This window comes from Temnothorax americanus, unplaced genomic scaffold, assembly GCF_048541705.1.
Source record: "Temnothorax americanus isolate GAGA-0224 unplaced genomic scaffold, ASM4854170v1 Scaffold12, whole genome shotgun sequence".
Taxonomy (NCBI): Eukaryota; Metazoa; Arthropoda; class Insecta; order Hymenoptera; family Formicidae; genus Temnothorax; species Temnothorax americanus.
The window spans coordinates 3,745,537-3,758,225 of record NW_027509253.1 but is presented as its reverse complement, the minus strand read 5'-3'; the positions used below and the strand labels follow the sequence as shown (position 1 = coordinate 3,758,225).

Here is a 12,689-nt window from a genome sequence, read left to right as displayed (position 1 = left end):
CATGGCCTGCATTCCTTGACCTTTAATCCGTTCTATCTATATCCAGACTAATCTCTTAGAGACCTGCACATAATCGAGCGCAGTTGGTATGTCAGTTACGTTCGCGACGCGAATACTAATACTGGACGTGTGGTGACAGTGAAGTAAATCAGATTGTTTCGTCAAGTTATTAAAATGTAATATATAATACGAAAAATATATATGAATGTACCTACGTTTAATACAGAATAATAGTTTTTAAAGAAACTGAACTAAAACGTGCAGAATCTAGAAGTGTTTAGCAAAAAAACTGTATTTATCTAAATATGTTAATGTTTTCTAAATATTTATCTAAATATTTATTTAAATTTTAGCATCTTTTAAATAGACTACACAAGTTATTATTTAAGCAAACTATTGCCAGCCCGTAATGTAAGCGAAATCCAAAGTTAAAAGCAAAGATTGAATTTATTCATACTTGAATTATGAATTTCTATTATAGTTTATGCAATGCATTATGTTTCTCGTGTCTTTTTGTATGACAGATGAGCGCCTCTGTAAATCTAAACGATGAAAAATTAAGCATCACTACGCATGTTTTGGATACCAGCAGAGGTCGGCCTGCTGATGGCTTGCCCGTGTGTCTGTACAAGTTTGAAAATGACAAGTGGACTCTTCTAAAAGAAAGGTGCATTTTGTATTATCTCACATATTTTTCCTATATATACACGTTTTATATTTTTTCGTCATCTTCCATAGCTCCCAAGAATTCTTAGAGAAAGAAAGAAGCGCACATGCATACCTCTGCATGCCATTACATTATACTTTTATTATAAATATCATATGTTCTTTTATTTTTATACATCGATACTGACAATATCATTCGCACACACATTTTGATTCGCTTGAATAAGCGGGAAAGTTGATTTTATTTTTTTATTCGTCATCATTAATTTTTAATTTTTTTTTCGCAGCACGACAGACTCAAACGGACGTTGCGGGGATCTGTTGGAGGACGAGCGAAGGAATTGCGGCAGATTCAAGATCGAGTTTCGAGTGAACGACTATTTCAGGCGAATCGCGACCACTTCCATGTACCCGATGATCGACGTGACGTTCGATGTGCAAAATCCCGGCGAGCACTATCACATTCCTCTGCTGCTGAATCCTTTCGGATTTACCACGTATCGCGGCTCATAATCGGCGTTAAAAGATGATTTCGCCACGTTTGCGCGGCGACACGGACGTTACAAAACGGCCCGAGGGATTTGCTAGAAAAAAATGCACTTTATTCGTGGCCTACGCGTGTCTACATGTCAATCGAATTGCGGGAGAGGACAGAGGAGAATAAGTCGAGGTGACTGATGACGCCAAATTTACGAAGCCTCGTTGCGCAAACGTTGCAAAAAATAAGAGACAAGCACAGTCGTCAGGAATTTTACCTTGTTAAATCGAACACTTGATATCAGAGAGGATAATATTGACGAATATATCTTGTAACTTGACCTTTTTATCATGAAAAAATTTGCGAACCGTAAAATTTCTTAATTCTCGTTTCGAAGTTTACAATCGCAAACTTTCTTTCGATTTTCGCGAATTTGCATCGAAGATCTAATGAGAAGGTCGTCTTATAATTTCAAAAATTACAGTTTTGACTAAATTTTTTTAACTGGCCATAAATATCTTCAATTTGCAAAGAAAGAGTTAATTACGTACCTACTTTGCGTTAAAGATTTGCTTACACTAACAAAATTTAATCTAATAATTATAAAATATAAAAAGAAAACAGACGCTAATTAAAAAAAATTAGAAATATAATTAAAATATGAAAATTTAGTTTTATATGATGTTATTTTGTCGTTGTTATTTGCCGCTGAACGTGCTTGTTTAATATATATATATATATATATATATATATATATATATATATATTTACAACGAATTTATTATACATTAAGTATGTAAGAAATTTCATATAGATGATAGAAGTTCTATTTTCGCTAAATGACGGATCATGCGTCATACATTATTATTGTAGACTCAAGTATCGCGGTATAAATCATTGACATTGAAAAAATCGATACGAATGAGGCTGAGGACATAATTACGCGACGTAAAATTTCCATTCTACATATATATCGTGCAAATGTGAGCGGGGAACGAAGGGGAAATTAAGAATAGAGAATTCGATCGATGCCGACGATTCGAGGAACTCGACTGTAGAGACTCGCACGAGAAAGATCATATTTTGAAAATTTATGTCGATTGTATCGACAGCTTACTTTACCAAGTTATTTTATCTCGGGAAATATGTTCTTTTGGTATCCGTACTTTGTGTATGTTACTCTCGGAAAAACGAAATATGTATATAACGAATACTTCGAAGTTTACGCGTTCTCTCATTTAATTTAACGGACTGTTAAATTAAATATCTCGATAACTATACGCAAGCATCAAGACTCAAGTAACGGAAGTTAGCCAAGATATGAGGTTCTACTGTACGCTTTTCAATCCCGTTTTCTTTAATTGTCAGCTTGAATTAATTTTTTTTCTTTAATCAATTCAAGCTACTTGTGCCTCGACATTTCTATATACAGAGAAAATCGTTAGCCTCTCTTGATTCACCGATCACAGTGCTGACAAAACGGATAGCGTGTTCACGCCAGCCTTCGAGATCATTGAGGCGGCAGATAACTTCGATCGACGTCCGGCTTCGATGGCAGATATGTACTTCCTGGTCCCGGGGGTCCGACGTGGGATTCGATTTGGCGTCCCGAGGGGCCAATGGAGAATCCTGGGGGTCTGACGAGAGACCCCTTCGTCTCGCCGGTCGCGGCAGCTCCTATTCTGAATCCAGCCCGGTACCCGTTCTCGTCCGCGACGTAGCTTGCGAATGCAAAGATTGCGTTTTATATTCTCTTTGTCTTTTTCCTCGTCCGGAAAAAAGGACTGCGCTTGTAACTAAGGCATTATTGAAACCGCGTGAGAGCTGTCTTAGCGTTTTTGATTGAATCCAGATCTGAGATCAAGCAATTATACAATATCTATCTCTTCGAGTTAAAAATCACAGATAACACTTCACACACTTTACTGAAAGAGATTAATCGATTTACTCGAAAATTACTCTAATAGAATTTGTGACCCGTTCTGCAGTCCGCTTAGTGCTAGAAATGCTTCGAAGCGTAGATCTCTTTGTCCTGACTGTTCAATCTAATGCTTCGAAGCATTCCAAGTGCTAAGTGGATTGCAGCCTTGTTTCCGAAGTCGTATCCAAGCTTTAACTTTTTAAGCGAATAATGGAAATTCGAAAGACTCCGATTTCAAATTTAGATTCAGCAACACTATAGAAAACAATCTCAATCTCGATGGAAATTGAAACGATAAAGCGCACAATTGATTTTCTCGAGGACGCGATTAAACATATGTCGATAACACTCGAAAATTTAGAAATAAAATTGCAGAAAACATGGCAAACTACAGTTGTTAAAAGAAACATAGAGAATAAGATTGTGTCCTCACTGAACGGAAACGGGGATTCCTTCGGGACTCTTGTAAGAATAGGATCCCTCTACCACTCGGACCAGCTCGCCGTCCACGAGCTTCAGGCTGGCGATCTCCTCCCTCTGGACGCCGTCTTCGCTGACGACATTCGCGGAGGTCGGCGGACCCGCGGCCGCCCTCTGCTCGCCCTCGAAGGGCGGCTTCAGGATCAGGCCGCCGGACCCGCGCGCGAACAGCGGTGCCTTCTGATCTGGGGACAGCCTCTCGGCGAAGGACGCCGGGAACGACAGCAAACACCAAATCTGCGGGAGTTGTTCTTTACACAGGTGACTCTTAAATGAGAGAGTGCACTTGAAAATGACCAAACTTGAATTTAAAAAAATCAGTTTTTAAGTAAAAAAAAGTACATTGTTTATTCCTGCACGTTTTGAGCTGTATAAAATTATTGGATATGCCTAAATGTCTACAAAAAGAGTAGATCGATCATACACTTTTTTTCGCTTTGAATGATTAGAAGAAGATGAATGAGCAAAACAATTTTGTTTTAAATTTTTAGTTGATTTGTCATATCTGGTAGCACCCTTTGTATTTTTAATTTGAAGTAGACAAAAAAGCAGAGAATAAATTATTGCAAGATTTTTGAACTGCTCTTCTGTAAAAACATTCTTTTGTACCTTTATTATACCTTTTTCTTAGGAAATATTAAACAGACTTTCATATTGTTTCAATCTCTTCAGTCATGAATCGACTGCGATCGCACGAAGTGCTCGGTTAAAAAAATACTAATTTAACGAGCAATTAAAGCTGCAAAATGTATTGACTTTTTTCAAGCTGTAATTAAAGTTCGGAAAGAGCTTAATATAAAAAAAAGCACTGACTAAGATATAGCCAATTATTAGAGAAAAATGCTAAAAAAGAAAAATGATAAATACGTTGACTCAGCGAGGAGAAAAATAGATAGCTTTGCCTTATGATTTCACAATTATTACCCTTCCTCTTAATTGTGCGCTACGAGCAATGCTACGTTGTTATCTAAAGAGTGTTTTGTAATAAATCTCGTGTGATAAATCGGAAAAGAGTTTTTGTACGATTCCACGTGAAAAAAAGCTTCACGTCGAAACTGTAAAATCCTTTCCGAGATTTACCGCTGCCTTAAAAGATCAATTTTGTAAATTGGAAAATTAATAACACCTTCTCTTGTCTCTTTAAATTGCCCGGGAGGATTAATGAATCTATCTAGGAATAACCGGAGAATATTGCCGAGGATGACCCCGCGACCGCATCGCGCGTCGTGCACATATAAGAGTACGTATACGCGACGCGTTGGAGGTGGATCCCCCTCGGAAAAGGACACTTTCTACTTAATGGATGGACCGGCCGGGCCCGCGTTTTGAACGCTTCGGGGCCCGATAACCGGCCCCCGCGAGTTTACGAAGACGCGCAATATCGCGCTTAGACCCCGTCATCTGCGAAGGCGCGATGGGAATCTCGCGAATCGCGCGCGCGTCGCAAGGATGAACTTTCAACCCCTCATACCGCGAAGGTATATTGCGCCGGAGACCGAGACGATACTTTCTCAGCGGCGGTATCTTTCATCTGCGAGAGAAACAGAGCTGGTGTCTCAAAGTATCCAAGGCGAGTCGTTAATCTGGCGTTAATCGGCCCCCCGGAGACGCATGAGAGAAATGTAGACGCGAGAGGGAAATGTAATGGAAAGGTTGTAGCGAAAAGAATCCGTTTGTTTGCGTAATCAAAGATTAATATAAATGATTTAACGTTCGTTAGGAACATCGAGCTGGATAGCTGGATTGACTATAATAATTGACACACTTATTAAACTGACGTATTTAATAATTTATCTACGCGGTTTGAACTATTACATGTACGGACTAGTAATTGGCGCGATAAATTATTAACTTATTAAATGGACATATTTAATAATTTATGTAGAGATCAAACTGATTACATGATGCGTTAATTTATATTAAAAAAGGATTGATATAAGCTGCTACTGACGTTAACACAATATGCTTCGACGGCTAAAATAAACCTGCAGGCGTAAACCGCGCGTCGTACGTGCGACTTTAGAAATATCGATAAGATTTTTATTTTATTTCGTATTTATTGGAACATGTCGCGAGTGCAAACAATTCAGTCAGCGAGGCTGCATACCTTTCCACAAAAATGTTGCCTCGCAACGTGAGTTGCGACGTGTATGTGCAAGTGAAATTTATGATTCGCGTTGTTCGCGTTAGCCGCGAAAGGCACGCAGCATCCGCGTAAGGGAAGGAGAGAAAGGATTGTCGGTAGCACGCCTCCCGCGTTTTCCATGGAGAACTTCGCCGAAGAGTAATTTACGACGACGCGTTTCCCTATTTTTTCGCCGGACGGACTTTTAATTTAAACCTGTGAATTTGGCGCACGAATAAAGCTTCTCTCTCACGTGCAAAATAATAAATTTAAAAAAAATCGAAAATAATAAACTTTGAAAAATTATTCACATCTGAAGCGATCGATTGGAAATTAACAATAATAGTCGAAACCACCCCAAAAGTTATTATAATTGAAATAATTTAATAATTACAAAATTAATATCGCTTTCATGACTGGTATCTCCGTTAAAAAGATAATATGTCGAATGATGACGTTTGACAAGTGACATCTCTAAATTTGTCTGCAGGCTTTATATGTCAAATGTAAGCTAATAATTGATATGAATTTATGAATCACGAATTTATGTTAATTATGTTAATTCGGCCCTAAGTAAATTCGATTTTCTTCACCTGTTAAATTCGTAATGTCAAATTATACTCAGTTTGAGTCAGTTTTAACTATTTCTATAATAGATCGCTACTACTTCTGCTCAATACGTCGTTAATTTGATTAAAACAATGTTAATTTAACTAAACCAATGAATTTAAAATAACTGTTTTGTGTTAAAATAATAAATTTCGACAAAGATGGCAGTTAAAAATAACAAAATGTTATTTAACCCTAGCTCACCACACTCCGGTCCAATGGACCGCTGAACGCGTTTTTCGGTTTTCTACTTTTTACATAATAACAATTTTTTAGTTTCCTTATAATAATTGTTCAGTTTAAACGCAAATTATTTACTTGATATAATCATCTTCATAAACATCTTATTCAGAGTCTGTATTTCCAATTTCTACATTACAAGCTTAAAAATATTAAGTTAGAATGAAAATGGCAATGTGTGACAAAGTCGAACGGTCTCACGGATTGCAGTGTGGCGAATTTAAGGACTTGAAAATAAGATTAATTTAAGATATTGATTTTGAGGTTTAAATAATTCTTTCCTATCGCGTCGCGAGAGAATTTCTTCCTGCGGGACGTACCAGCGAGTGTATAATCCCGCGATGACCCATCGTGGCTGTCATTTTATAACGACGATAACGAGGATGTATACGACGAGCGAGGACACTTATTCGCGCTGCGTCACCCGGCGCGCGGCTCGGGAGCGCCTAGCTCGGTATCGCGGGCACCTTTGTGTCACACCGGGACTGGTATCGGGTCCTGTCGCGGCGGGTCCGTGGTCCTGCGAGCCCCCGTTCTTATATATACCCCCGTGAACGACGACGGATCAGGCGCTCTTCCCCCTCTGATCATCGTCTAAAGGAGACGATCCGCGCGAGCGGCTACCGTTTGCTCGCGACTCGCGACGCGGCCCGTCGTATATTTCGCGTGTATGTGAATGCATAAGGAGTTCGGGAACATCGTTTTGGAAACCGGTGATGGCACGCTGACCGCAAACCGAACGTACATACGTGAACAATAAGTGATGTTTCAGGTGGATTCCGTTTTTTACATCAGGGAGACAGAGATTAGCTGCAGGATTAAAGACCGGTTGTTTCAATCTATTGGTAAACTAACTAATAGTTAAATCATATGTCTATCTTTGTCTAATTTGAAGGAAAAAGAAAGACACATATATATAACCAACAGGTTGGAACAACTGGTCTAAGTCTTTCGTATATGTGATTCTTAACGCTTCTTTATTCGCACTAATATGTTTACAGGTACCGTTTATACGTGGCACACTGTACAATCACGAGGACCAAGAGCGTTGGTAATTTGAAATCCGCAACGAGTTTTCGTTAAAGAGAAATTGATTACTTAAAGCAAAAACGGGAAGAATATATAACTCACAAAACGTCGTAACAGAGACGAGAGGCAGCTGAAGGGTAGAAAATTAAATTTTTCAAATTGAATTATTAAATGGGCAAAGAGGTCTAATAGACTAATTTAAATCTTTACTTTAATCTTTACCAACAATTTATTAAATTTCTAATATAAATTATCTTATCGGTAAAACATACAAACAATATTAATTATGATAAAATAATCGATGAACCAGCTATATTTAAAGAGAAAGAAAGGTTTTAAAAGCTTAGCTCAAATTATCAGCATCAGCCAACAGCAGTCTAATTGAAAATAATTTTATTAATTTAATAACAATATTAATAAAACAAATAACATTTTATTAAAACAAGAACATAACGTATTGCTTCATTAATACTGTTATTGAATTAACAAAATTATTTTCGATTAGACTGTTGTTGGGTAATTAAACGCAGCATCATTTTTTCTTCCGTGTATTGACGTCTTCGATGGAGTTGCCATTTTATTAAGAAAATTCCTTTTTGTGGATTGAGAATTACTCGTGAAGATTAGTTCAAACGACTTCGCTGTTTATCGACGCGACTCAGGTTTCCGAGATTTTATGCTCGTCGTGGAGTTAAGTGACGTTACGAGGACGGATGCGTGAAGCGAGACCGGTGCAAATATAGGGGCACACCACGGGCACGCGAGGAACGAGGGACACGTGGATTTATCGTCGCCGATTTAAAGGCCACCGTTGTCACGACGACCCCGCGATCTGGCTCGTTTAAGGGCACGCGAACGAACAATGCGATCTCTTGAACCTTTAATAGGATGCGTTCGAGCTCTCCTAATGGGACACGCTTCTCCGTTGACATTTTATTTCTGTCGCGATGTGCCACCGCGGTTGCCGAACCCACATTCCGGCGATCTAGTAACGGTAGCGATCGCGCTCGATCGACGTTGATCCCGTAGATTGTATTCCATACATCGGGGAAGAAAGGTTTCCTGCTCGAGATCGCACGAATATATGAATAAAACCGAGCTTTTAAGAGAACAAAATTTCTTTATTTTTATATGGCGGAAGAATTCTGAGGAAGCTTTTGGTTTTAATATTGCACTATAAAAAAATTAAGGTAATTAATTTATAATTATATTAATTTATAGTGACTCAAGTTTAAAACTAATATATTAGTTAGCATATATTGTATTAAATTGCATTAGCATATATTATATTAAATTGACCGTTTCTATTATTTAGCTATATTAATTTATATAGTGCGATATTAAAACCAAAAGCTTCCTCAGAATTTCTCCGTCATATCGGAAAAAATAACATTCGAATAATAATTTTTCTTAAAAACGTTTGGTTATTAACATAATTAATTTGTTATGGTGACTCGAGGTCCTCTTTAACAAATCGATCGAGTCACCCATTGAGTCATTATTATAGAGATGTAGAGGAGATTATATACCCGGAGGGAGAAATGCGTGAATAGAGAAGTTAAACGTCAAGAGTGCATGGCAAATACGTGATGAAACCTTGTCCCTCGGCCCGGCTTAATTGACGAACGCGAATTTTCGACTGGAAATGTTGCAACCAGGAAGATCGTCATTTTAGATCGTTCAATGTAATATAACGTAACGCTAAACGCCGTCACTCGTCACTCTCGATGTTGCGTAACTTTGGCAAAAGGTTCGATACACCTCCTCTCTCGCGTGGAGACGTACATACAAAAATATTCTTGCGCAACGCGAGCACGACGTACGCGCAAAATTATAGTCCTGCGCACGCGCAATCGCGACGAGATAAATAAAGTAACATTTAATTTGCCTCGAGTTACGGTGTGTATCGCGATTATCGCATTATGCCGATTTACCCCCTTGACCTTTGGTAAAATCTAAAATATTTCCAATGAAAAAATTCGCGATAGAAAGAAGCGAAAATCGGTTCGCGGGATAAATCATAAATGTTAATTTGCATTCATCTGTGTGTGGTCTTTTATTATCGACGCGTCGTCAGAAGTTGACGGACGCCGAAAGGCTCTTTAAACGACAATCTCTCGGGATGAATTATAATTCATCATATATTACTTCTTTCGTAAAATATGTACACAGTGTAAATAATCCGTAATAAATCGCAAGAAAATTCTAATTTGCCTTTCATATCCCAATTCGTTTCTTATTTTTCATTCATAAAAATCAACGTTTAAAGGTTTGTCCAAGCGTCAATCCTCCCGGAACGAGTTGATTTATTAACTCCCCTTATCTTTATCGTAGGCCGTAATGTGCGAAAAATTGCCCGAAGAGCCGATTCCATACGCCGGCTTATGTTTGTGCGCGAGAGCTCGAAAGCACCTCCGACACTGACCGTTTCGTACTCAATCATCGATTTATTATGATTTCATAACTCCGTCTCTTTCTTCCCACGTCGTGCGTTCAAATGCCAGTGTTCCGAACATGCCTGGACGCGAGGATTAGAATCCGAATGTCTGTGGCCGGCGCAATTTCTAAATGTATCATAATAGCAAAAAGCGAGTGACGTTAATCATTATTCATTAATTCAATAAATTTATACAGTATATGTAATAGAAGAAATCTGTGATATATCGTTATGATATATTCTCTCTTTATCTTTTTTTGAGAAATTAGAATGTGTCGTGTTCGCTGTTCAAAAAACTACAACACCTGCCAAACTTTATTATCTGGCCTCACGCGAATGATAACTCGATGAGGGGGGCGGGGAGAGCGAATAAATAAAATAACTTCTTTATTTAGAAATTGTATGGGTCAGCTAGGCTACTCTGGCTGCGAGCCCTTCGCGTGATCTGAATATAATAACTGCCGCGTTCGCTCGTCGTTATTTTTAACTGTCGTTACGGTGCGCGGTGCCTCGAGTGCGTCGTTGAGGATGATCGAGGGGAACGTGAATGAAACGAGCTACGGCGCGCACTGGGGGGCACGCGCGACGACGTGAGTATCGCGAGACCGCGATTATAGTTGACATACTTTCGTGTATCGATCCTAAATAGGCAGCCAACTCCCTGCGAACCGATAACGGCAACCGATAAACCGCGGCGGCAGTTTGTTTTACGGTAATTAATAGGTACGGCAAAATCACGGTTTTCACGGTTGTCATCCCACGAGAAAAAAAGATGACTAAACATTCTAAATAAAAAAAAAAAGGATATGGCGCATTAGTTCATCTCCCTATAATTATACTATTATGCATAACTTCAGTTGCCTAAGCACGACGATATTACAGTAGTAATTTAATTAATTAACACTTGGACTGTCAAGCTAATTATGATGAGCGTGCAGAGAAGTGCGTGATCGTACGTAAAATATGCAGAGCCAATCATATTGTCGATCGCTAAAATAGATAATAAATTTATTTCGTTTGCTATAATAAACGCATTATATTATACAAATCGTATTTTTTGCTTTTTTTTTACTTTGATCAATATCCTTATATATCACTTTTGACTGACTGTGAGTAAATAAAACTGTTTGCGGGTGACGAGGTCCTTGCGAACTCATCTATCACCCGAAAATGGATGGCGCGGCAATGTTGAAGGGCATAAAATTAATATTTGCCCGGTAATAATAACAATAAAGAATCAATTTAGAATTTAGAAAGTACAAATAACGAGGAAAAAGTCCGACAGTCGTTTTTCCTAGATTGCATCGCGAGGAAACTGCATGGCGATGGAAAATCTACTGAGGCCGTTGCACTCTGGCAAATCAATCATTGGCGAGACGCCAAGTATCGAGCCGGTTAACGTCCGCGGTGAGAGACGCATTCCCGCTGTGAATCTGGGACGAACCTGGATCACGTAAGGACGCTAGCCTGTGTTTGCAATATCAGTTAACATAATCCCGTCGGGTGACTTAACGATTTCATCACTTGATTTTCGCCTGCTCGGATCGCTTCGGCGAAAGGATCACGAGAGCCGCGAGTGTATATATACATATACGCGATAATAAAAGCGTCGCGGCTACGTCGACGCGAGAAAAGCGGCGGAAAATGATAAATCTGCACCATTTAGTTTCTTAATCGGTAATTTTTCACGTCACGCTATTCGACTCGCAGTTTATACGTTTCATTAATTCAACGCTAATTACTTACGTACGCACGTTAAAAATTTGCGGCGGGAAAACAATCGATTACTAACGATTGCACAATACGACTAATAATCGCAGCGTGTACTTTTCGCCGGTGTTCCACAAAGTTCGTATTTAAATGTGTGAAATTCGTACGCGAAGAGGTCTACTTCGCGATTTCTTTCTTAAGCCAAATATGAAACTCCTTGGAATATTAAAACGATAATCGTCCGTCCGGTAGAAAGCCATTCACCGCAGTGCGTGATATTTACAAGCGAGAGTGGCCGTTAATTATTACCATCAAGTCGTCGCCACTTTGATAGACAGTGTCGAGAGGTATTTTAAATTGATCGGTTATTTCATACTCAATAAATAATTTGCCTTATGCAACACAAATATTACAATCAACATAAGTTAGTAATTAATAACGGAGTATAATTTGCTTTTTATGGCTCGTCTTTTGTCGAGTTCACATCTCATCTTGAGTTCGTAATTTATTATTTCGCATTTTCTGGATTCTTGCGGAATACCAAAGGGACAAGATGGGGACGGGCGTTTCATTGGGAGGTCGTTGACCTACGAGAACAGATCCGAAAACGAGCTCGTAAATTTCTGCACGCTCTATGGTATGCCTGGAAAGCAAAAAGAATGCTAATTTATATGCTATATTATATTCTTTCATTCATAAATTTTGAATTTCAATTCTAATCATGCTTAATGTTTACGATATTCTGGATCCATCTTCGTAGGCCTCGTTGTCACACAGTCAATACATCCTTCACAAGCCAGTTTTTTTTTTTTTTTTTTTTTTTTTTTTTTTTAAAAAAACATTTAATATTCGTTTAATATCTGTAAGCTCAGCAGAGTCAACATTTTGCGTGGGAACAGACGTTAAGAGGTCCTGTGTAGGTATGCGCGTTACAGATTCCTCTCGTTTGCACTGCGCTGCGCAAACTGCGCTCGATCGGCTCTTCGCGGCACGC

At 38.8% G+C, this 12,689-nt stretch overlaps 2 protein-coding genes across 4 annotated transcripts; one reads left to right on the top strand and one right to left on the bottom strand.

Annotated features, from left to right (window-relative positions):
• The first annotated feature begins 27 nt into the window (after positions 1-27).
• LOC143893243 (5-hydroxyisourate hydrolase 2-like) lies at positions 28-1,821 on the top strand. Of its 2 annotated transcripts, XM_077398415.1 has the most exons (4): positions 48-176; positions 354-411; positions 525-667; positions 954-1,821. In XM_077398415.1, the coding sequence occupies exons 3-4, from the start codon at positions 525-527 to the stop codon at positions 1,177-1,179; spliced, it is 369 nt and encodes a 122-aa protein (XP_077254541.1). In that variant the 5' UTR covers positions 48-176; positions 354-411; the 3' UTR covers positions 1,180-1,821. The 2 variants fall into 2 exon arrangements, with proteins under 2 accessions (XP_077254540.1, XP_077254541.1); XM_077398414.1 differs by lacking the exon at positions 354-411 and having other exon boundaries at positions 28-176.
• A 143-nt stretch (positions 1,822-1,964) lies between these two features.
• LOC143893241 (uncharacterized) lies at positions 1,965-12,630 on the bottom strand. Of its 2 annotated transcripts, none has more exons than XM_077398410.1 (3): positions 6,840-12,630; positions 3,499-3,812; positions 1,965-2,865 (listed from the first exon to the last, which is right to left on the bottom strand). In XM_077398410.1, exons 1-3 carry the CDS (start codon positions 6,879-6,881, stop codon positions 2,655-2,657), a joined length of 567 nt encoding a protein of 188 aa, XP_077254536.1. In that variant the 5' UTR covers positions 6,882-12,630; the 3' UTR covers positions 1,965-2,654. The 2 variants fall into 2 exon arrangements, with proteins under 2 accessions (XP_077254536.1, XP_077254538.1); XM_077398412.1 differs by having other exon boundaries at positions 1,968-2,865; positions 3,499-3,782.
• Positions 12,631-12,689: the final 59 nt, after the last annotated feature.

Excerpts from the sequence above, each read along its gene's own strand:
- LOC143893241 (XM_077398410.1), bottom strand. The coding sequence starts at position 6,881 with ATGACAGCCACGATGGGTCATCGCGGGATTATACACTCGCTG. Across the intron at positions 3,813-6,839 it reads GCGGGATTATACACTCGCTG|AGTCACCTGTGTAAAGAACA; the intron begins GTACGTCCCGCA and ends CTCTCATTTAAG. Across the intron at positions 2,866-3,498 it reads GGAATCCCCGTTTCCGTTCA|CTACGTCGCGGACGAGAACG; the intron begins GTGAGGACACAA and ends TGCATTCGCAAG.
- LOC143893243 (XM_077398414.1), top strand. The coding sequence starts at position 525 with ATGAGCGCCTCTGTAAATCTAAACGATGAAAAATTAAGCATCACTACG. Across the intron at positions 668-953 it reads TGGACTCTTCTAAAAGAAAG|CACGACAGACTCAAACGGAC; the intron begins GTGCATTTTGTA and ends TTTTTTTCGCAG.